This window comes from Natrix helvetica (assembly GCF_964273705.1).
Source record: "Natrix helvetica genome assembly, chromosome: 7".
In the NCBI taxonomy this organism is placed as follows: Eukaryota; Metazoa; Chordata; class Lepidosauria; order Squamata; family Natricidae; genus Natrix; species Natrix helvetica.
Window position 1 is genome coordinate 52,368,300 of NC_138558.1, and position 23,818 is coordinate 52,392,117.

At 42.0% G+C, this 23,818-nt stretch overlaps 2 protein-coding genes across 4 annotated transcripts in view; both read right to left on the reverse strand.

Annotated features, from left to right (window-relative positions):
• Positions 1–601: 601 nt before the first annotated feature.
• On the reverse strand, positions 602–10,551 carry MED28 (mediator complex subunit 28). Its single transcript, XM_081959827.1, has 4 exons — positions 10,276–10,551; positions 9,208–9,274; positions 6,782–6,894; positions 602–4,443 (listed from the first exon to the last, which is right to left on the reverse strand). The coding sequence occupies exons 1-4, from the start codon at positions 10,534–10,536 to the stop codon at positions 4,246–4,248; spliced, it is 639 nt and encodes a 212-aa protein (XP_081815953.1). The 5' UTR covers positions 10,537–10,551; the 3' UTR covers positions 602–4,245.
• Positions 10,552–13,152: 2,601 nt separating this feature from the next.
• The window catches only part of LAP3 (leucine aminopeptidase 3), a 34,675-nt gene continuing 24,009 nt past the window's right edge, over positions 13,153–23,818 (reverse strand). For all 3 annotated transcript variants that reach the window (XM_081959534.1, XM_081959532.1, XM_081959533.1), the window contains exons 9-13: positions 22,664–22,752; positions 21,791–21,893; positions 16,803–16,882; positions 15,487–15,596; positions 13,153–13,667 (exon numbers count right to left, since the gene is read on the reverse strand). In XM_081959534.1, the coding sequence (XP_081815660.1) occupies positions 13,472–13,667; positions 15,487–15,596; positions 16,803–16,882; positions 21,791–21,893; positions 22,664–22,752 (578 nt within the window). In that variant the 3' untranslated portion in view covers positions 13,153–13,471. The remainder of the gene's footprint in view (positions 13,668–15,486; positions 15,597–16,802; positions 16,883–21,790; positions 21,894–22,663; positions 22,753–23,818) is intronic.

A 23,818-nucleotide genomic window follows, 5' to 3' on the forward strand; every position in this document is an offset into this window, starting at 1 on the left:
CAGCAAGTCAGCGTTAGCCAGAGTTCAGTCCCAGACAGCGTCCCACCCGTGATATTTGGACAAGCTTTGATATGTCCCACGCATGGATGCTATCTCCTCTATAGGAGAATGGGCGTTGGCTTACCTGATACGCCCGTTCTCTGGGAAAGGTGGAGATAGCATCCAGCCCCACCCGTCAGTGGTCCAGTTCAATGACAATAGGACAGATCATTCCAACTGTTGCATGTCAGTCTGCATATCCATCTTCACCAAAAAAGCTGAGTATAGCAGCAGGAAGAGGCAGGACTTAAACTTTGCAGACTCAGTTCTATTGGATGGCATGAGGATAACCCATGCATGGATGCTATTTCTACCTTTCCAGAGAACGGGCGTATTAAGTAAGCCAACTCCCATTTTCACTTAGATTCCTAGTTCCTCGATTGATTGATTCAGCTAATGAGGTGTTTGCAGCAACCATGTTTCAAGACTAGTCTCACTCATTCCAAAACAAAATCTTAGGACACAGTGAGACAGACAAGTATCACTGCATTGAATATTTCTTTCAACTTTTTTCAGTCTGCAAAATGAAACATCAAAACCCAAAGACACTCAGAAACCAGACTCACAGCATCAAGAATTGTTTATAAAATATTTTTCTTTCTGATCGAAACTGTTTCTACATTAATCAACATTGCCGTTATTAAATATTTATACAATGTTTAAGTGATATCCTACAGAACAAGGAAAGAATCACATGTAACAAGCAGCTAAACATGAGATTCAATAGTAGCTGTAAATATTGCTATAAAAATATTTTTAAATGATTAATTTATAACTAATCTGGTATTCAGCAAATTCCAGGTAAAATGGATTCTTAGTACATCTATGTAGATTCTCAGTCATCCAGGTCATGGTTGTCTCAAAAGTGCTTTTTCAAGAGGCAACTGGAGTTTCTAGTTTTTCTTTGAAGACATTTTGCTTCTCATCCAAGAAGCTTCTTCACCTCTGATTGGATGGTGCAGGATGAGCCACTGTAGCACAGTGGTTAGGGTGCAGTATTGCGAGCTGCTTCTGCTGCCTGCAATTTGGCAGCTCAAATCTTACCAGGTTCAAGGTTGACTCTGCCTTCCATCCTTCCGAGGGTAAAATGAGGACCAAAATTATTGTGGACAATATGCTCTGTAAACTGCTTAGAGAGGGCTATAAAGTGGTATATAAGTGTGTTATTGCTGTTGCTATGGTAGGGAATGGAATGATTTACTCCTTGCAGACAGCTGATCATTTGCATTCCTTTACCAAGTCATTAAGGTCCCCTGGAAGTTTATCTCTGTCATCAGGGTCACCTGAGTGGTGCAAATGGGTGTGAAGTCTTCTTGGAACTGTTGAAAGGATTGTAGATAGATGATGTTGTATCCCTCCCCCTCTGTTGAGAGAAGTCTGTTCAATTTTGATGACCTCTTGATCCCTTTCAAACCAGTGGTCCTCTGTTTCAAAATGCGTACTCTGTTGTCTTCAAAAGAGTGGCCTTTGTCTTTTAAATGCACATGGATTGCTGAATCTTGACCTGATCCACAATTTGGACAAAGAGGACTGCTGGTTTGAAAGGGGGGTTAAAGAGGCCATTTTGTCAAAATTGAACAGAAGACAACAGACAACAAAATTGTCTCTTAACAGAAGGGGAGGGATTCGATATCATTTATCTCCAGTCTATAACACAATCTTTTCAACAATTCCAAGAAGGCTCCAGCTCAGCTCAGATTTAGAGACAATTTCTAGGTTGAATTGTGACACTTAAATGCAAACAATTAAGTGCCAACTATTAGAGTATTAAAGTACTTTTAAGAGGAAGAAAACTAATAACAGTTTTTAAAATGTCAACTCTTATTATCACTATGCAATATGTAATAGAACCTTCTTAGGGAAGTAGAATTCTCATAAGTGGTCTGTAAAAAAGTAATATCTATATTTGTATAAATAAAGTTAATTTATCACACAAAAATAAAAACTACTTTTACCAGATATTCATTTGTAACATTATTAAAATAAAGCTAAACATTAATTTGTCCATGTGCGTTTTAAAATTTATTTAAGTACAGCTTTCCAACTCAAAAAGTGGACTCAGAAAATATGTTTTGCTTTGTATTAAAACAATTCAGATTGTGACATATTTCTCATAAGTATTTTTTTACACTGAGTCACCCAGAATGTTTAAGCAGGGAACCAGAAGCTGCAACTGTGCCAAGGATATTAAAAGCACCATGATTCCAAAATATAATGTTAACAGCAATTACTAGATTTACAGAAATAAAATTATGTTGGAAGCTCATGAGATAGACCAGCGATGGCAAACCTTTTTGCCATCATGTGCCAAAAGTGGGGGGAGCACAGGGGGGTCATGCGCTTGCGTGCCACACCCATGCTATGTGCACGACCCCCACACACGTATGCGCGCACTATCCCCCTCCCATTTTTGCAGATGGACATTTTCGCCCTTTCCAGGCTCCAGAGGCTTACTAGGAGCCTTGGGAGGGCGAAAATGGGGGGCGATTGCACGGGGCACCTTGCTTTGCATGCCTAACTGGTCAACTCCCCTGGCAGCACCAGCTTGTTTAGTGCACGGTGGCTGATGGCCGTGTGTGTGTGTGTGTGTGTGTCTTGCAAAAGAAACTGCTGCTGCTTCTACTACCACCTGTATTACTACTATTACTGAGGCTGCCGGACTGCATGTTAGAGGAGGGAGAACTGCGGGCAGTCCGGCAGCCTCAGCAATAGTATTAATACAGGTAGCAGCAGCAGCAGCAGTCTCTTTGGCAGGACTCACACACACACATGTGCGCGTGCAGCCGTCAGACACCGCGCACTAAAGGCGGCTCTGCCCAGCACTAAAGGCGGCTCTGCCCAGCTGCCTCTTTCCTATGCTCCCTTCCCACCAGCGATTCCGCTCAGCAATCGCCCCCTCTCCGTCTGCCCGCCCCTGTGTCTCTTGGGAGTGGAAAACTCAAGGAGCGAGTATAAATAGGGTGAAAACTGCCATGTGTACTTATTTGAATGGAAGGGAGCAGAGGGATTTTGGAAAGCTGGGGCGTCATTGCATTGAGGAGCTTCACTTGATCTCACCTCCCTAAAGGCGTGAGAATATTAACGATGACAAGCAGTGGATCTCTCCCCACCCCCCAGCATGAAGTTCTGGGATAACACGGAGTAAGTCTAAGCTGAGGATGAGACAGTCACAAGTGGCCACAGCAACCCCATGCCAAGTCGAAATGGCTGTGCTGAGAACCGCATGATTCTTGTTCCAAAGAACTTGCTTTCCAGGCAGCAGGATTGGCTTTAGTGATCTGAGCCAAATTCCATATTCCTAAAGGAGCTTTTGCGCGCACTCTGTTCTGCCGCCTACAAATTCCACCCCCTCGCCGCCTCCTTCCTCCCGGCCCTGCCAGTCTAGTCTGCAAAGTCTCCCCCCCCTTCTACTCCATGCTGCAAAGCTCGACAGCCCCCTAAACGCTGCAGAACTCCACTTCGTGGCATATTGCAAAGCTCAACCTTTCTCCCTCCCACCAACGCCACCGCTCACCACACTCGGCATAGCAATGATTGCCCTCACAGATGTAAACTAAACCTCCAGCTGCTCCGCTCACATCTTCAGCCTCATTTTCAAAACCTCCCCATTGATAAAATATTATCTCCCTCTCTTCCATTAAGCCCTACAGAGGCTCAGTCCAATAAAGCTGTTACTAATAACTTGGTTCTATGGAGTGTAACTATCTTCCTGAAGCCTCCGGAGGGAGAAAAAACACCCCCAATGTGCAAACCGGAAGTCAGTTCCCGAACTTCCGGTTTGTGGGTTGGGTTATTTTTCACCTTCCGGAATTTCAGGGAAGCCTTCGCAGAGAGAAAAGGAAGGCTAAAATCAGCTGGCCAGCACGCGCATGCGCACTGGCGCTATAAGGGCAATGCCTCGCGTGCCCTAAGAAATGGCTCCACATGCCACCTCTGGCACGCGTGCCATAGGTTCACCATCACAGGGATAGACTGTTCTTGCTCCTTAGAATATCTCCAGTCAGGTAGAGACAATGTTCAGTTTGCAGGTGATAGAATAAAAGTATCATACTTTTTGATCCATACAATGACAGCTGTAGCTTCATTTAGGTTAGATTCCTTGTTGTCCATTTTTTTCAAAAACAACACATTTTTCAATACAAAATGCAAAGTGTTATTTATGAAGGTCTAGCAAACTTTATTCTGGCATTTCAATGATGCTTCTTTTCACGTTTGCTTGAGGGGTGCAGGAATATTGGCTGAAGCTTGCTCCAGATAAGCTAGAGGTCCCTGAGGCATCTCAGTAGGTTTCTTCTGCTGGATATTAATATCGTCTAAAATTGGTTGCCAATGGCGAAGTTTTCCCAAGTGTTTCTGAATTAGTGTTTCTTTCCGTTGCAATTCATTTCTCAGTTCTGAAACATCCTACATGAAACAGAAGCATACAGGAAAGAAACTAAGAATCCCTCTTTGGAAAAAAACATTTGCATTTTGAACAAAAACAACTACAAAACCTTAGAAAAACAAGTATCCTGATGTGTTCCAATAAATTATCTGAATTACACTAACAGCTGCTTCCTTTCCTTAAACAATAAACTCCTTGTGATGAATTTCTACCTCATTTTTAATTACAATTGTCTCACACCAGTTCGTATGTATTGCACAAAAATAAAGTGGTTTTTTCCCTTCATTATTCATCAAAAACATGATGAATTATGGTTATGGGTATCACCACGCTAATCTTCGGCCTAATAAAGTTTAAGCTTCAAGTTTATGGATTTGCCTATGAACTGTTACGGTTTTACCTAGCTCATCATGAATTCAATGGACGTTTACCCACATTTAAATTTATATTGTTGTACAGTAAAATAATTCCATTGCTGTGTAGATGATACAAATAATACTACTCAAGCACCAATGGCTGAATTTTAGCACAAAAAAGAACACAAGGTGGGTGGGCAGAGGGGAAAACATTAAAAAAACTAGTGGTTTTCTTAAAAATCTCAATTGACATCATAACTCTAACAGATAAAATAAACATACATCCTATCTTTCCACAATAGCTTAAAGACATGACTCTGCTCATTGGCCTGGGGACCAAGTGGGAGGAGTTCCAGGTTGGGTGAGTGATGGATTGATAGCCAACTACACATTTCTTCCCTCTCCCCTCTTTTGCTCTGCTCTCCACCCGTCCAACTTTTTAATTATAATATTGATGTATTATTCTCATTGTGTTCTGTTTTCATTGCTTTTTTTATTTTTCTGTTATCTTACTACTTCTATTTACGCTCCTTTCATTTTCTTCCTTGTATTATTCTAAGCCACCTAGAGTAGCCTAATGGTAAGATAGGAAGCAAATAAATTTAACAAATAAAATAAATTATACAGATTAGACCGGGTGTCTGCAACCTGCGGCTCCAGAGCCATGTGCGGCTCTTTCATCCCCCTGCTGTGGCTCCCTGTAGGCTGAACCCATCACTGGCTGGCCCCCGTCCCTCAACCTCCCATCATTCTTTGCCTGGCCCGAGAAGGTAAGGACAATAGTGAGGGATGGAGACTCGCTCCATATTCCAGAGTAGGAGCGAAGTGCCCCTGTACTTGCCATATCTCGTGGGCACTGCTTCCGGCACGTGTTGGTGCTGGACGCACCTCAGTCGCTCGGGGAGCTGCACGACTTGCTCTCTGCCCTGAGACACTGGCCTGGCCCAGCTGCAAATGATGTTCTGCATTGTAATGGGCTCCAGGAGGAGGAGGGGATGCCGTCTCCCACAGTGTGAAGCATGCTAAATTTAACTGTGCTGCTCAAGACACTGTGAGAGCAGTGAGCAGGCTATGGAGGTGGCAACAGTAGCGGCGTTGGCCACACCCAGGCCAGGCCAGTGTCTTGGGGTGGAGAGCAAGTTGCACGCCTCCCTGAGCGACCAAGGTGCACGTAGCACCAACAAAGGCTGGAATAACTGCCCGCGAGATAAGGCAAGTACAGAGGTGCTTTGCTCCCGCTCTGGAATATGGAGCAAGTCTCCATCCCCCGCCGTCACCCTTACCTTCACAGGCCAGGCAAGGAGTGACTGGAAGAGGAGGGTGAGGGGTGGGGCAAGCCAATGTTGGGTGGATTCAGCCAACAGGGAGCCACAGCAGGGAAACGAAAGAGCTTCATTTATCTGGGAAACTGAAATGACTCTTGATTTAGATCATACAGTAAAAAGCACCCAAAGAATGAGAAAGAACATCAGCAAAAAAAACAACCACTACCAACCCTCACCTATTTTTGGAAATGATTCAAGAAGGAACATACACACACACACACGAGAATGAGAGAGACAGATAGAAAGAGAGAGACACAGAGAGAGATACCTGTTTCCCACCAAAAAGAAAACACCAGGAGCCACAAAACCTGGGTTGGTGTGGCTGGGAGGGGGCCTTGTGACTGGGTGGGAGTGAGTGACGTCAAGTTGGTCATGCCCACCCAGGTTTTGTTGGCTCCCGGTGTTTTCTGTGGGAAACTGGTTCAAATGGCTCTTTGAGTGTTTAAGGTTGCAGAGCCCTGGATTAGACATAGCAAACCATCATCTTACTACAATGATCAATCAGTTCTTCACCAAGCACATTAAAATATTCTGATCGGGGAAGAGTCATCCCTAATAAATGCTTTTAATCCCACATGTCTCATAGCAATATTCCAATTACTATATTCCAATTGCTGTGTTCTAATCTAGCATTGAATCAGATATCACGATTAAGTCTATCAAAACCATATCCTTACCTCCTTAATCACTTGGTCTGGTTTCTGGACAGATAATTGTAGCCTTTTCTGTAGAAAAAAGCATTCTGTTTGTCGTGCAACATCTAAAAATTTCTGGATACATTGATCAACACCTAGGAAATGAGCAACAGGTTTAACACTATTAAAAATTAAAGTCAAGATGAATGCTATATAACTTTAACAAACCTAGTTAAGAGAAGTGTAAAATACTTGGGTCTATATGTGTAAAATGATATAAAACAAAAGGTCACCAGCTGTCTCATCAGCAACAGAAGATGGCAAAGGTCAGCAGGGGTGGAGAGGGCAGGGGAGCAAAACAGCAGAGATAGGGGAGATGGGCAAGAGGCGAAAGTGGCAGGGCAGAAGCATGAGGTTCTGGCTTAAAGACTGCAACTGGGACTAGTGGAATAGCAGTTGCAAAGTGTGCTCATGTACTGTTTCATCTGATTACTGCATGACAACATTGTTTTATGACAGAAATTCTAGTCCTAATTAGAATAATTAAGCAAGGACTACCTGGTTATGATTTCAGGTTTTAAATTGGGGCTTAAGGGGGGGAGGAATGCTGGGTAGCCCTGAGCTTTTATGTTTGATTGGGATGGTATAAGGTCTCCTGCCTTCAGCAAGGGGTTGGATTAGATACTCTGTGATCGCATGTTTTTTGTTTATGACATTCTCTAAAACTGCCTAGAATGTGTATTTTACCACTTAAACTCACATAAAATGAGCTACAAAATTTAATTTCTACCCATTCCAGTGATGATATAGTTCTACTACCCATAACTACAACAACATCCCAAAGATGCTTTTTCAAGAGGTAACAGGACTTTTGTTGTTTTTCTTTGCAGACACCTAGCTTCTCATCCAAGAAGCTTCTTCAGCTCTGACTAGATGATGGGGAATAGAAGGATTTATATTCCTTGCAGACAGCTGATCATTTGCCTTACATCACTTGAGTAATGCAAATGGTTGTGAAGCCTCTTGGAACTGCTGAAAGGATAGTGTTGTGGAACTGTGTTTTCTGCAGGATGTTTTCTGCCCTGTGTCCCTTCACGGTTGAGCAAAGGCTGTTGGGGATGAGTCTGTGTTGTCTGCATCTGAAACTGAAGTGGAAATGGTTCCTGTAGTCTGTAATTTTTCTGGAAATCTGTTCACACTCCACACCATTCTAAAGGTGTTCATCCCAAAGTGAATAGCTAAATTTCTATGGAGATTCTCAATCATCCAGAATGATGGATTGTCCATCATTGGTTGGATGGTTGTCCCAAAGGATGAGAAGCGAAAGCTCTTCAAAGAAAAACAAGAAAGTCCAGTTGCCTCTTGAAAAATCACCTTTAGGACAATCATGACTGGGATAACTGAAAATCTCCATAGATACCCATTTCAAAACTGAGTAAATCCCTCTGTTTTCAAAGGCCTCATAGGCATCTATGAGGCTTTTCAAAACAGAGCAAATCCTTCCATTTTCAAAGACTCCATTTGCATTCAGATGAAGCTTCCAGTCTCCACCTGGGTGAAAAGTGTTCTGGTGGTGGCAGAAAAGAGTTGGCCGGGGATGGGGGGGGGGAGCAGGAGATAGGCATTGAAAACGCTTTTTGCACTGAGAATAGGAGAGAATAAAATAGGAGAGAACGGAATAGAACAGAATAGGAGAAGAAAAGAGAGAATAGAAGACAGAATACAGTAGAATACAGAATAGAATAATAACTTTATTGTCAACTTTGAAAGTACACTAAGTGGCATACATTAAAATGAAATTTCGTTGCATGCAGCTCTCAAAGAGTCATACACTACATAAACATGACTAAATAAATAAATAAAAAATTATGTATATACCCACATATATGACACAGAGAAACAACAGCTTAGTTCAGATGTATACATGACCTCAGAAGGATGGAAGGCCAAGTCAAACTTGAGCCAATGAGAATCAAACTGCCAAACTGCTGGCAATCAACAGAATTAGTCTGCAATACTGCAATCTAACCACTGTGCCACCACAGCTCTTGCAACCGTTCATTTGTTTTTGGCTGCAGGCCATTAATCATCTTAGTGTCAGTGCTCTTTGCACTTTTTCCAAAGTCTCAACATCTTTTTTGTAATGTGGTCACCAAAACAGGATGCAGTATTCCAGGCGTGGCTTTACTAAGGGTTTATAAAGTGGTACTAATACTTCACATGGTTTTGATTCTATGCCTCTGTTTATACAACCAAGGATTGTATTAACTTTTTGGGCTGCTGCTGCACATTGCTGGTTTAATTGGCCACAATTGGCTGTTAAGCCTTCACTAATATTTATCAGCACAGTTTCATAAAGGTGGGTAAAGTTCAACTCCAGCGTGATCAAAACAGAGAAAGAGAAAAAGATATGAGTATTCTGTGCATAAGTATTCTAAATTAAACTGAAGATGGACACCCAAACTTACCAGTTCTAATTTCTTCTTGATCTGTACCATTTACATAATCTTGGCTTACAAGGGATGCAAAGCAAGCCTAGATAATTACAAAAACCATTTATTACAAAAGCAGTTAATGTTAAGAGCTTTAGATTTTGGCACCCATAAAGCTATTCTAATGTATATTTTTACTTTCTTGAAAAATATACTTCTACAATATTTATTTCCAATTATTTGCTCTATTAAAAATGGCATAGAATATTCAGTAGGTTCCAAACAAAAGAACTCATCTGTCTGTCTGGAATAAATATATGAAGCTGAAGATAAAATTAGAAGATCTGCAAAACTAACTCTTTGCAGTGTCTTGTTCAATACAATTTGCAATGTCGACAAACTATTTTCTTACAAGAGTTACAAGCTGACTAATTTTTAACTAACAAACTATTTTTAAAGACACTTTTTTAAAACAAAAGTTCAAATCCTTACAAAATATAGACATTTCACATACCACCTTATAAAGCATTATTTTTATTCTACAAACAGAAAGGAATGCCTCTTAAACAAAAGTATTGCCCGTCAAGTATGGTCTATTCTGCGCTAAAGATATGGTGTTTCTGGAAAATAAATATGATTCAATTTAGCAAATAAATTAATTATTTTCTCCCTTTCTTGCGATAACGAGTTCAGAATATCCAGGGGGATCTTTTTAACCCCCCAACAACCCCCCCCAACAACAACCTCACCCCGAGGTGAGCTGAAAGTGATGGACCCAAGGTAATCCACAAAATTCCACAAGCCAAGCGAGTTCACAGCCATTATCAACCCACACTGGCTTGTTATAGAATGAAATGTTTCCTTATTCTGATCAGAAAAAATATTTTGTTAATATGAGATTAACGGGCGTCGCTATTCAAGCAGGCGACCATGTAACACAGAAACGGAAATCCAGATGAAGGGACACTCTGGGCGAGCTACTTCATCTCTATAGTAACCTCTCTCGTCCCAGAGGACGGCAATAATCCTGCGTTTTCCCACTTCAAGCGACGGTCTTTCCGTCATCTCTATGGTAGGAGAGGCCGCTCGCACTGCAGAACCTACCTCAAAAGAAGCCTCCAAATCATCCACAAGGGTACCGATGGGGTTTCGCGGACCCGTGGGGTTCGGCGGAAGGAGTCCCGCGAGCCCCTGACCTCCGGAGGCCACCGGAGGAGGTGGCGGGGGAGGTGGCGGGGGAGGCACCGGGGCCTGGTTCCCAAACATCCCACTCAGTCCAGCGGCCATAGTCAATGAGGGGAAGTTGAAGGAGATTGCGCAGGCGCAGGAAGAAAGGAAACCGCGAGACGGAAACCGATACGTCATGACATCGCGAGACAAAGACTCAGGTGGGGCCCCGAGGGTGCAAAAGGCGTTTTTTGGGGGCCTCCGTGGAAGTACATAGATTCATGCACATGTACACACAAAAAATGCAAAAAATATCAGTAATGAGAAGCAAGTTTTTGGGGCGCTGCCCCGTACTCTTCAGCGGCGTTGAATACCCTCCCCACCCCCCTAGCGCTTGGTCGCTACACGTGGACGCTCTAGATATGTGTCGGAGAGGTCTCCTTAGCGGCTAAGGCTTAGCCCAAGGGAACTCCCATGATTTTCGTGAGAATCCCTCCCACGTTTCCCGCCTATACACCCATTTCTGCCAGGAGCTTGATTTCTAAGCGCGGTGACGATATTTTATTGGGAAAAAATAAAGGACAAATATGAAAAGGGCAAATCTTCAAGAGATTCATAAGGATAAAAGAATTATAACTTTAACAATATAAAATTCAAGAGCAAAACCAAGAAAAACTTTACAAAAACGCAGTCTGGAAAAATAACTAAAATAAAACAGTTTGCAACATTTTTAAAACAGCATTCAATTTCCATATTTTACACCTGAATGAGAATGATTGATACAATGTGTATTGATAAAAGTTAAATGACCAAAACAAAGGACAAAAGTGAGTGAAAAGTAAATGGCAGTTTTCTGAAAAAAGGACTGTTTAAATTAAACCAATGTGCTTCCAAACTACTTAAAAGGGGGGAAGACAACCTCTCCCTAAGGGCATCCCGGTTTTAGTCAGTTCAGAGACTGGGGAAAGTGATTAAAATAAGCTATTTGCTAAGAAAATAACCTTTACTGCTAAGCTGATGCAAACTAGCCTCTTTGTCCTAAAAGCACCCACAGATGCTGCTTCAAGCACAGTCTGTCACCTGGAATTGCTCAGCCAGCCCTGTAAGAAGTATAATGTCACAAGCCCCTTCGCTCTGTAGGAAGTTACCGCCTGTGGTGGGTTCCGGATCCTGTTGCAACTGGTACGGTGCAACAGGGCCCGGCGTCCACCACATGAACGCGCACAGCACGTGCGCAGAGGCGCACATGTGTCCTTACCTCTTGCGATGCCTCCACGAGCCTCCGTGACGCTCCACTGCTCAGTGGAGCATTGCACAGGCACTGTGTGCTCCGTGCGCGGAAGCGCCAAAGAGCTCAAATACAGGTAAGGAGCTTTGGTGAGCGGGTGGGCCCTCTGGAACACCATACCGGAGCTCTAGGCAGGTACTGGTACGCCCGTACTGGGGTGTACTGCCTGTAACCCACCACTGGTTAGCGCCCACCCCTCTCCTAGAAAAATGAAATATCCTGGGAAATATTGAAAAGGCAGAATATTATATTTCTCTGGATAAGAAATGGAGAAAAATGTTTTTAGGTAGGAAACAGATTCACTCTTAATAGCCTCCACCTTTTTCAATGGGCCATTAAAATTCCTGAGCCAGTCTATTCTACATAACAAAGATCTTCGCCCTTCAGCTCCAGGGTAATGGGATTAAGGCATGTCAGTATTAGTCCTTTACCCGTCTCACCACAGGGCACCTGGGAAGAAGCAATCCTCAACCAAGCTTGGGACTCAAAAACACACAACCTACAAAGTTAGCTAAGACCCCCCCTCCACCCTCGGCCCCAGGGACTCTGACAACCAATCAGAATACATTTCTTGCACAGGAACAGGAAACAGAGAGGTGGGGTCAAACAGAGTATAAACAAACTCAGGGACTCTTAGCAAGCCCCTTTTTCTCTCTTCTTCACCCAACATCTGGAAGCATGTGATCCCCATTTTCTGTTCAGGAACTCATGTCATGTGATCCTGTCCACCATTAAACCATCTTTCCAAGCAGCCTCCATGTTCCCAGTGTCTTTTTCCCCACTTGGAACTGAACCCAGAAGGACATTTCTTCCAACAGCCCCTTCGCCTACACTCTCCTGCTAGGAATGATAGGCTGCCAAGGCCTTCCAGCACCACTGGAAGCACAGGGCTGTTTTGCCCACAAAACACATTTCCCACCAAAACTCCATTGTAGGACAAGACATATTAAAGCAGGATAAAATGTGAATTAAAATGAGACGTGGCAGAAGGAAGATATAAAGACCTGCTTTTAAGACATGTACAAAAACAGGAAATGTCAAAAGCCCAAAACCACAGAGTTCAGCTAAAGTTCTTACAAAGCCATGTAGCCAGTACTTGTGGCCCAAGACAAAAGAAGAAGTAAGACAGTATCTACTTATAAGGCTACTTTTCTCAAGATAACCAATAAGAAATGGGTTAAGTGTTTCCGTGTTGTGCTGCTTTTGAGAACGTATAAGAGTGTGTGCTTCCATGAGAAGGGTTGTTCAGAAGTTGCATGCTAGCCTTTGACTAACTTTTCTGAACCTGGCTGCCAATAAACTTCTCCTTGATCCCGAGAGGTCTAAGTCTTTTTATTTTCTGCAACAATATCCTTAGGGGCGTCCTCTATAAAATTCAAATTTCACCAGCTGGCATGCAGAAATGAGAGCCTTATTCATGCTGGCATAAGGCTCCGCCTCTTTTTAATTTTCTGCCCAACCATCAATGAAACAAATCCTTTTGGAAGGCATATTCTGCAAAAGACAAAAACCTCAACAGCCAGAAGTGTCATAAGATATATTTATTGTATGTAATAGCTGGGTATCTATTATTCAATCCATATTATAACTCCTGTTGGTTTAGATGATTGCTCTTTGAATACCAAATACAGGATAGGCTCCTGGAATGAAGATTATAAAAAGTGAATGTGATCAGTAGAATTCTATGGAATGAATTTATAGTCCATCACTTTGGATCATTTCAAAGTAGCCTCCCAAAATTAAAGAAAAGGATGGATGGCCCTTTGGAATTTTATCTGTACACTGGCTGATTCCAGTTCAAATTAACCATTTTTAAAGCCAGTGGTGATCCTCAAAAGCTGCTTTCTAGAAGCTTTGCTTGTCTAAGGCCAATCGAGTAATAAACTCAACCAGGGTACGTGTTGGCCTTCCTGCCATGCCTTTTCGCAGATATGGAACCTCATCTTTATTTTCCATTACACCAGCAATATCTAAATGAGCCCAGTGAGGAGCAGTCACAAATTCTTTCAGGAATGCAGCAGCTGTGCACGCACCACCAGACCTGATGGGAGAAAAGATAAAGTTTTATTTGTAATATTTTTTTTGGTATTGTTCTTAATAATTTATGTAGGGGGAAAAGCTATCTATAAAACTGCCTATCACCATAGAAAACATCAGAATAAAGCTAGAAGGAACCTTGGAGGTCTTCTAGTCCAGCCCCCTGTTCAAGCAGGAGATCCTAAACCATTTCAGTCGTCTCTTCTTAAAAACTTCCAGTGATGAAGCACCCACAACGTCTGAAGGCAAGTTGTTCCATTGGTTAACTGTCATTGCTGTTAGGAAGTTTCTCCTCAATTCTAGGTTGCTTCGCTCCTTGATTAGTTTCCATTCATTGTTTCTTGTCCTGCCCCCTGGAGCTTTGGAAAATAAATTGACCCCTTGCTCTTTATGGCAGCCTCTTAAATATTGGAATACTGCTATAATGTCCCCCTAGTTCACGGGTGTCAAACTCAAGGCCTACAAGCCAGATCCAGCTTGCAGGGTGCTTAGAGGGGCAGGGGACTGTTTTCGCCCTCCCCAGGCTCCTATAAAGCCTCTGGAGCCTTGGGAGGGCAAAAAATGGCTTTAATAAAGACTGGACTCAGCTTGCCAGCCACACATTCATGCTGGCCAGCTGACAGGGCAACACCTTGCATGCCCTGACAAATGGCTCCGTGTGCCACCTGTTGTACGCGTGCCATAGGTTCGCTATCCCGGCTCTAGGAAAACCAAAGTTCCGTTGATGACACCAGTTTTTAAGCCAATGATTTGTTTCTAAAATCCTTTGCTCCCTCATTGAATGTTGGCCTTTGTTGGAAGTATAGATGAAAACACCATTTGTGCTCCTAATTCTTTAACTTTCTTCCCTAGCTGTTTGTAATCTCTTGCTATTGTTTTCAGATTCATTGTTGTGTCATTGATCCCCACATGAAGGAGAAGAAAGTGGTAGTAATCTGTGGAGTTGATTATTTTACTAAGGTATTCAGTTACATCTTTGATTTTTACTCCAGGGAGATCACATACCTCCATAGATTGATTGTTTGGTCTGCAGACTATAGTTTCTGTTCCCCTAAGAATTGAATATCCTATTATCAATATTCATCTTTTTTTTCCCTAGGGAATTCTGCAATACATTTTTTCCTGTCGCAGGAATGCTGGGTTATACCTCTTTTTTTAGAAACTATTGATGAATGCTCTTTTGTCAGTGTCTGTATATTTTCTTCCAGGTGGAGGCTATATTTTCTTCCAGGTGGAAGCGGAAACATGACTTGATACTACACCAAACCTTGATTCACATTACCAGAAATCAGAATCTAAGCTATGATTTCAACTTGATACAAACAAAAGCCAACAGAAATGTGCAGTGTTTAATCTGCTCCATGCACTGTCTCTCTACTTGTCTTTGAAACATTTTCCTGGACTCATGTGGAATCACACTTATTTAGAAAAATAACAGTTACAGAAGGAGTAGCATAGTTGCACTACTATTTCTTTATAATTTTGTTTTTCAATAAAATTATCCATTGGTTGGATTCAGAAAAACAACAATCCATTTCTCCACCGCAACAAAAAGCTGAAGCAAATTAGTGAAGAATTTTCTCTCTGAGCAAACGAGTGTGTCTGTTGTCCTCAGTAAAGTGGAAGGTCCAATTATGCTTCCTCTGCCTAATCATAACCTCATGAACTTGGTGATAGATTGTTGTTCTATTGGAGGTCTGAAATATTTTCAAGTAGGTCCCTCCTTTAACTCCTATTTGCCCAAGTTCTCTGTAGGTACTGGAAAAAGTAATATGAACATAATAGCATAGCAACAGCATTTCATTTCACCTTAGCTATGTTACCTGTATTTTCCAATGTTATTTATATCTGCTAGCTGGCAGTCTGTCATTTGCTTTGTGTAATGTTCAAAGAGAGGCATTCTCCAAACTCGATCCCCCGTCAGAATGCTAGCCTGTCAGTGTAGAGAAAAGAATTTATTCAGATATCAAATTTCCGTATAGTTCTCCACCGTCTTTAGTGTGCTTATAATGGTTGAGCCCAATAGTTAAACTTAAGCTGAAGCAGAGAGTATGAAATACAGATATTAGGTTTTAAGCGCCACTCTTCTACCAAAATCCCTTTGTTTTGTTTTTTTATACTGCTTCAGAATAATAAAAGAGAACTGATCTCAGGAATTGGCATGGAAGGGTGGGACTGACACTTTCAATTTTCTTCCTAATGATTTTCACAACCAACCTGCCTTTTTCCTAACAATATTATTACCAAACTATCTGCATCAAGATCCCTACATGCTCAGGCCTACCAGTGCATCGATGAAATTATTTATTAAATTTATATATGAAGTTGAGGATTTGGGGCATCATTTGATAATTGCTTAAACTATTTTACCCTTTCAATGCTCATTTCTTTTCTTTGAAATATTATCTTGATATTCTTTAATCTTTGTTTTATCCACCTAAATCATTTGTTCTCATTGCAAACTGAGCCACTTCTCATGCCTGCTTTCAGGTCATGTCTGACATCCATGCCTGATCAATGGCCATGACCCTTGAAACAGTCACTTGGCTAAAGAGGTGCTTGCATTGGCAAAACCAGTCTGACCGTATTTTAGAAATTTATAACACATACTGTTGAAATAATTAGGAACATCCAAAATGCAGTTTTCCATTTTTCACTCAACTAATATTAATAAATCCAAACTTATTTCTCTTCTGTTTTCTGTACGATAAATATTAGAGGCAGGATCGAATATATTCAATTGCATTGCTGTGTTATTTGTTTGTCTCCAAGTGGCTTACCTTAGGTAGCAGTAAAGACAGAAGCCTCTAGGAATGTTGAAAACAAGGCGAGGAGATTATCTCTAGTTCACAAAAGTATTATCAACTCCAAAGCCAAGATTTTGTGTTTAGCTTTTGTAGCCAATAGTCATGACTTGGGTTCTCAATAAAAAGGATTGAATCTTTTCTTTTAAACCCTCTAAATCAGGGGTGTCAAACTGGCGGCCCAGATGCGTCACACAGAGGCCATGCCCACCCTGGCATTGCAAAGGCAAAAAAGTCACAATACTTCGTGAGGTATCACCTGGCGTGGTTGAGCTTGACACCCATGCTCTAAATCAAAACCTATCTTGAAATCAATTGTTAGTAGCATCACTTACCTCATATAGGTGATGCCACAGCACCTGTGAATTTGTAAAAACTCCAGTAGCTGCTGATCCTAATGCTACATCCATGGCACCTATAAAGTATTATAAAATACAGATTATCCAGCCATTTTTCCACGTTGATTAGCAAATTGCTCATCAGGTAGCAATTTATATTCACATTTCTAAAATATGTTTTTTTCTTTTATTTTCAAGGTATGTATGTATGTATATGTGTATGTATGTATGTATGTATGTATGTATGTATGTATGTTATATTTGTACTGATAAATCCTTCCTGTTCTTTAACCTAAATGTACCCAACTTTTTTAACCATGCTTCATAATATCTAGCCCACACCTCTTGGCCCTCTTTTCAGTTCCTCACCATTCTTCTCATACTGTGCCAACCAAAACTGGACAATGCCACAGGTATGGCCTGAACAGCTGAACTATCACCTTGCATAATATAAACATTATTCTATTAATGAGACTAAGATTACATTGGCTGTTTTGATAGCTGCTACACACTGCAGGTTTATTCTTAATCTACGGTCTACCAGCAACCAAGATTTTTCTCATGAATATTACTGCCAAGCCAGGTACTACCATATTACTGTTTACTCATCTGACTTCTCCCATCTGTGGAGAATTCTACATTTCTCACAACTGGACTTCATTTTGGAACTTGTCTTCAGTGATGCCATCAATTCCCACCTAACTTTGGGGATTACACAACTGCTGAACATCCCTTCTAGTTCCTCATCGAAGTCATTTATAGAAAGGTGAAGAGCACTGTGCCCTGGGCAGAATCCTGAGGTCATCCACTGGATACGTCTCTCTTTCTTTCAAGCCAGTGTTCCTTCATACACTGAATCTAGTTTTTGTCACCAAGATGTATTTAAAAGCCAACAAGTAATTATAACAAGTACCTGATCAGAAATGGATCCAAGTATCTCCATAGTTTATTTCAGAGAAGAGACATGAATTCCTAATCATCATTTCAGGCCAAACTGGTGATTTTTTAACTGATTCCATAGAAAATGTCTTTGTGAGCACTGGCATTTGAGTCAAAATCGTGACTTTGCATTCTATAAGTCAGCTACGTCTTGATCTTGTTTTCAGTTATTTCGGGAAATATGTCTTTCTGCGAAATCCATGAATTCTGACAGGCTGCAACCACCATGCACTACTCAAATTTTATGATGGCACTTTTGATACTTTTTCAAAAATCCAAACAAGCCTCACAAGCAAAAACATTAAAACCTCTGATCAAAACTCTTACTGGCCATTTTCATACAATAATAGCTTTACAGAATAAACCACAACCAGCTGAGGCCAGACAACATGCTAAAGCATAAACCACAAATTCATAAAACATGCAACTCAAGAGTCAAATCATTGCCAAACGTAAGTGCAATAACCCAGATATGGACACCAGACAGTCATGGCATCACCCAACATTTGTATTTGTAATCGATTTCTTTAACCGTTTCCCCCAACTGTCATTTGCATACAACTTACCTTTATTTATAAAAATACACACACACACACACACACATATATACACATACACACACACACACACACACACACACACATATATATATATATATATACATACATACATACATATGTGTGTTGTATTTGTGCTGATAAATAAATAAAAATAAATACAACACAAATATAAAAAGGCAACATTAAAAATAAAAATATAGTTTTCTGCCTGGATGGTCTTCTGTAATAAGCCGAATGACAGAAAGAGGGAGTAGTGAGCTCCCTCCCATATTTGGGCATACCAGGGGTTGTAACACAAATACATCAGTGGTGGGTTTCTGCCGGTTCGCACGGGATCGCGCGATCCGGTTGGTCAATGATCCTTGAAGCCCCGCCCCTGTCACTCACTCGCAAGTCCTTGGTTTTTTGCATCGGGGCTTGCTGCAAGAGAGAGGGAGCAAAGACTTTTTCCGGATTGGTGGTGGTGGAGGTGTGGGCCCGTGCTCACTAAAGCAAGTCCGGGGAAGTCCTTTGCGCCAGCTGGAAAAGGTCTTCACTCCCCCCCCCCCCCTTGCAGCATGCCCCAATGCAAAAAATGGCGAGATCTCTTCTCAGAAATGCCCCCGTGTGATCCGAGCAACCACGCAGTTCACCTCACTGACTGTCTCCCTGGCAACGGGCCGGCGGTTGCCAGCGCTCCACCAGCTGGGGCGCGACTGGATCTCTCTCCAGATCTTGCGGCTTTTTCAGGGTTTTCTTTTTAAAAAACACCTGTCCGAACGATCTTGAAAACCTGCGATGTTGCTTTGGGAGGGGGCAGATGGCCAGCATTTGCCCCTGCTGCCCTCCCTGGGCACCTGCAGCCTTGGAGCCTGCAGCTTTAAAACAAGCCTTTGCACAGCTGCCCGTCTTTCCCCTCCGAAAGCAACCTCGCAGGTTTTCAAGATTGTCTGCTTGGGCGTTTTTTAAAAAGAAAACGGTCTTTTGGGGGGGGGGAATGGGCTGCGCATGGAGAAGCTGGCGGCCAGGGCGCCCTGAAGCAGCGCCAGCCAGCATGTCCCTTAAGGGCAAGGGCAGCAGCGCTGTGCCCACCTCTGCCCTGCCCACTTCTCAGCAACGCACCCCCGCCTCCTCCTTAGCAGGCAGGCCGGGCAGGGGCGCGGGCACAGCCCAGGAGGGAGCAGCCAACGGGGGGGGGGACCTCTGGCCAGCCAGCGGCTGGCGCGAACTCCTCTCCTGTTCCTTCTTCTGCGGGGGGGGAGGGGGGCGCTGCCTTGCTTTGACAGCCACCTCGTTTCCAATTGGGGGTGGGGGAGAAATCCTCTGCATGGATCCCCCCAATTGGAAGGAGGAGGCTCCATCCGCGGGGGGAGAGATCCCCCTCACATTCCTCATCTTCCTGGATGGGCTCTGGATCAGTGAAGCCTCCTCCTTCTTTTTAACCTGGCGATCTTTCCTAAAACATAAAAAAAAAACTTAATTCCAGGCTCAACAAAAGAAGCTGGAAAGAGATACTGAAGCCAGGAAGCTGAAACCTGGGACTGGAGAACGACCTTTTCTGTCCCCTTACCAGCCCATCCGGGAAGACAAGGAATGTGAGGGGGATCCCTCCCCCCCGCGGATGGGCTCCGAACCAGCGGAGCCTCGTCCTTATTTTTAGCCAGGCGATCTTTAACCAGGTGATCTTCGGCTGCTGCACAAGCCGCGCTGCCTTCTTCTCTCTGATAGCTGCCTGGTTAAAAAGAGGGACAAGGCTCCGCTGGTCCGGAGCCCATCCGCGGGTTGGGACGGAGAGATGGACAGACAGAGACACACAGAGAGAGAGACACACACACACAGAGTGAGTGATTGAGTGAGTGAGTGACAGACAGACAGACACACACACATATACACACAGAGTGACAGACAGAGAGGAAGGGAGGAGAGAGAAACACAGAGAGATAGAGAGAGAGGGAGGGAGAGAGACAGAAACAGACAGACAGAGACACAGAGAGAGAGAGACAGACAGACACACACACACACACATACAGAGTGACAGATGGAGGAGGGAGGAGAGAGAGAGACAGAGACAGAGAGACAGACAGACAGACACACAGAAAGAATGACAGAGAGAGACAGAGAGGGGGGAGGGAGAGAGAGACAAAGAGCTACACAGAGAGAGAGACAGACAGACAGACAGACACACAGAGAGAGAAACAGAAAGAGAGAGAAAGAGAAAGAAAGGCAGAAAATTGAAAAAAGAAAAGAAAGAAAAAGAAAGTGGGAGAGAGAGATGAAAGAAAGAAAGAAAACTTAGGACAATTGAGCCCAAAATTTTGGTTGCTAAGCAAGAGCATCATTAAGTGAGTTTCACCACATTTTCCAAGTTGGCCACGCCCACCTGGTCACATGACCGCTGAGCCACTCCCACAAACAGGCCACACCTACAGAATAGGTTCTAAAAAAAATTGAAATCCACCACTGAAATACACATATATATGTGTGTGTGTGTGTATTTATATAGATAGATAGATAGATAGATAGATAGATAGATAGATAGATAGATAGATAGATAGATAGATAGATAGATAGATAGATAGATAGATAGATAGATAGATAGATATAGATAGATGATAGATAGATGATAGATAGATAGATTAGATAGATAGATGATAGATAGATAGATAGATAGATAGATAGATAGATAGATAGATAGATAATGTATTTGTGTTACAACCCCTGGTATGCCCAAATACACAATATACAACACACACACACATATATACATACATACATATATACACACACACACACACACACACAAACACACACATACATACATACACACAAATGTATTGAATTTAAATTAAATTGCATTAATTCAATACATTTGCTCTAGGTTCTAAGAAGCTGGACTATTTTCCTGCACACCACCATTACTATCAAGTGTACACAGGAGATATTGTTTTGCAGTTCCACCCCACTTGTTGGAAGTGACCTATGAAAAGTTTGTTTGATCCATCCAACTATTGCCAAGCAAACATAATTTTATTCAGATGGTTTTTCCATTTACTTTTGATGTTTAAACCTTTTTATTATCTGCAATATCATCACTTGTTTTTGTTTTGCTTGGCTTTTAATTGCTTCAATTGCTCACAGTGAGCTGCTTAAATGCACAACCTTGATGAAAAGCTGAATCTTTATTTAAAATAATCCTCTCCCAGTAGTCAGAATAGTGCTATGGTCAACATTATTTTAAACATCAAAGCTTATACTTTTGCATTTGAATATGTAACCTATTCTTCCTGGGGCCAGCGGGGGGGGGGGGGGGGGAGGGGGGAATGACCTAAGTAATAAAAAAGAAAAAAAATCCATTATGCTTTAAGACAATACAAATCCTCTCCATGTAATTTGGAGGGTCTGCACGACATCACATTATTAAAATATTCTGCATAGGAAGCCACACTTTTCACAGTATTTCTAATATTCTGGGAATATAGAAGCTTCAAACAAATAAAAAAGGGCTACCTGTTAATGTTGCAGTATCCAAAATTGCCCTTGGATTAAAACGGTGTGCATAGTGAAGAGCATCAGCCAACACCAATCTTCCCTCTGCATCTGTATTGTCAATCTTTTATGAAGCAATCAGAAAATCAGCAAGAGAAAATTACATTCTATTTGTAATTACAGCATGGGTAATTAACAAGCTTGCCTATATCATCAATAGCTAATTTGGGGTGCAATAATAACACAGTTTAAAATTGTAAAATTTTATGCATTATAACTCTAAACCTGAAATAAATAGAATTATTATTATCAAATAATGGATACAATAGAACCAAACAAAGCTCAAAAGACACTAACATTTGTGAAAATATTTTTGTTTTCCACCAAGACATCCTTGAGCCTTTCCACCATTTCCTCTCTGTAGCAGCTATTTCCTGCCCCACCTTTTGTAGGGTAATCAGGAGGAATCCCCTATCCAGACTGGCAAATATTAAAGACTGCAATTATTTTATTATTGCAATGGTATTGCAATCCTGAAAGACAAATGATTAATACAAATAGCCTAACCCAATGTTTTTCAATCTAGGCACCTTTTAAGATATGTGGACATCAACTCCCAGAATTTCCCAGCCAGCACAGGACCACATTAGGGGCATATTATTGTTCTGTTAAATATGAGATTGCTAACATTCCCTCAAATCTGATGACCTTCAACAAGGGTTAGAAATATTAGCAGGTTTGGCCTCTAGGACTTTCTGTGGGGTTTTTGCAAGCCACTGTTGATTCAGTCTATTTGTTCAGCTAGAAATTATGTTACTAGACGAAACTTCAGCCCCAACCCAACCTCATGTTATTTTATTAAAACCTGTACTGAGTAAGCATCTTAAAACAAACCTGAATTGTTTTTCCATTCATGGCTGTCACAACATCTCCGGGTTTATTTGCCCTTGCACTGGGCATGTTTTCACAAAGCGGGGCCAGACCTTAGATATAAAGAATTCCATCTGAATTTATGCATACTGTAACATTAAACCATACTGTTTTTAAAACTTGAATCGAAAATTCCTCAGCAGTGGTATTGTTTCATTGGTATCTAGTTATCTGATGTCGACACAATTCCTTTGCTCACCACTCAATAAGCAAATGTGTACAAATGCCAGTTGAGAGGGTTTCTTTTTTACAAAATAGATAACCTTGAACATTTCTCTCCATTCTGTTTCCTGTTTGGTGTTTGCCAATGTTTCGAAGGAAAGGGGTATTCCCTCACCCACTTTTTTTCTAGAGGAAATTAAACCAACTAAAGATTGGGTAAGAGATTGTAAAAAGTTTGAAGGTCCATGGATCCATATGATATGGTCTTGTGAATGTCTGATAGACTTCTAGAATAGTATTTTAATGTACATAAACATTAAGATATTAAAGTGATGCTGAATTATATTGTCAGATATGCCCCACTCGGATTGGGGAGACTCACAGGAATCCTGCCATCAAAAGAAAAAAAGGGGGAGGGGGCAGAAGGATGAAAGGGGGAAAGATGAAAGGGCAATAAAGTTTTGTGTGTACATGATAGGAAATGGGTGTGTGTGTGTGAATGACAGGTGACAAGGACCAAAGCAGCCAGATTCTGTTTGTACCAGCATTCCACGGCCAGGTACCCTGAGAAATATGGGGATTACCCCCAACATCTCAGAGTTCTCCAAACATGTTGGCGAGCTTTGGTTGGCTGGAAATGGACTGGTTATAGGGGGAGGGATGGGATGGGGACAAACCTACACCTTATTTTTGCATCCAGTGACCACGGTACTTTCAGAGCTTGCTTGACATTACTGCAATCGACACTCTTAGCAAAAGAACCCTTTGCTTTAATCCAGGGGTGTCCAAACTTGAGGACTTTAAGACTTAAAACATGGCTAGCTGGGGAATTCTGGGAGTTGAAGTCCACAAGTCTTAAAGTTCTCAAGTTTGGACACCCCTGCTTTAATCAAATGGAGTTGCAGGCCTTTAAGGGATCAAATTTGGGCAGGTCTGATATATATGGCAAAACCCTGG

Bases quoted from the DNA above. Each gene is read 5' to 3' on its own strand.
- MED28 (XM_081959827.1), bottom strand. From the start codon at position 10,536: ATGACGTATCGGTTTCCGTCTCGCGGTTTCCTTTCTTCCTGCGCCTGC. The intron at 6,895-9,207 runs GTAAGTTTGGGT...CTCATTTCCTAG, and splicing joins TCAAGAAGAAATTAGAACTG to GTGTTGATCAATGTATCCAG. The intron at 4,444-6,781 runs GTAAGGATATGG...TGTTTCATGTAG, and splicing joins CAGACCAAGTGATTAAGGAG to GATGTTTCAGAACTGAGAAA.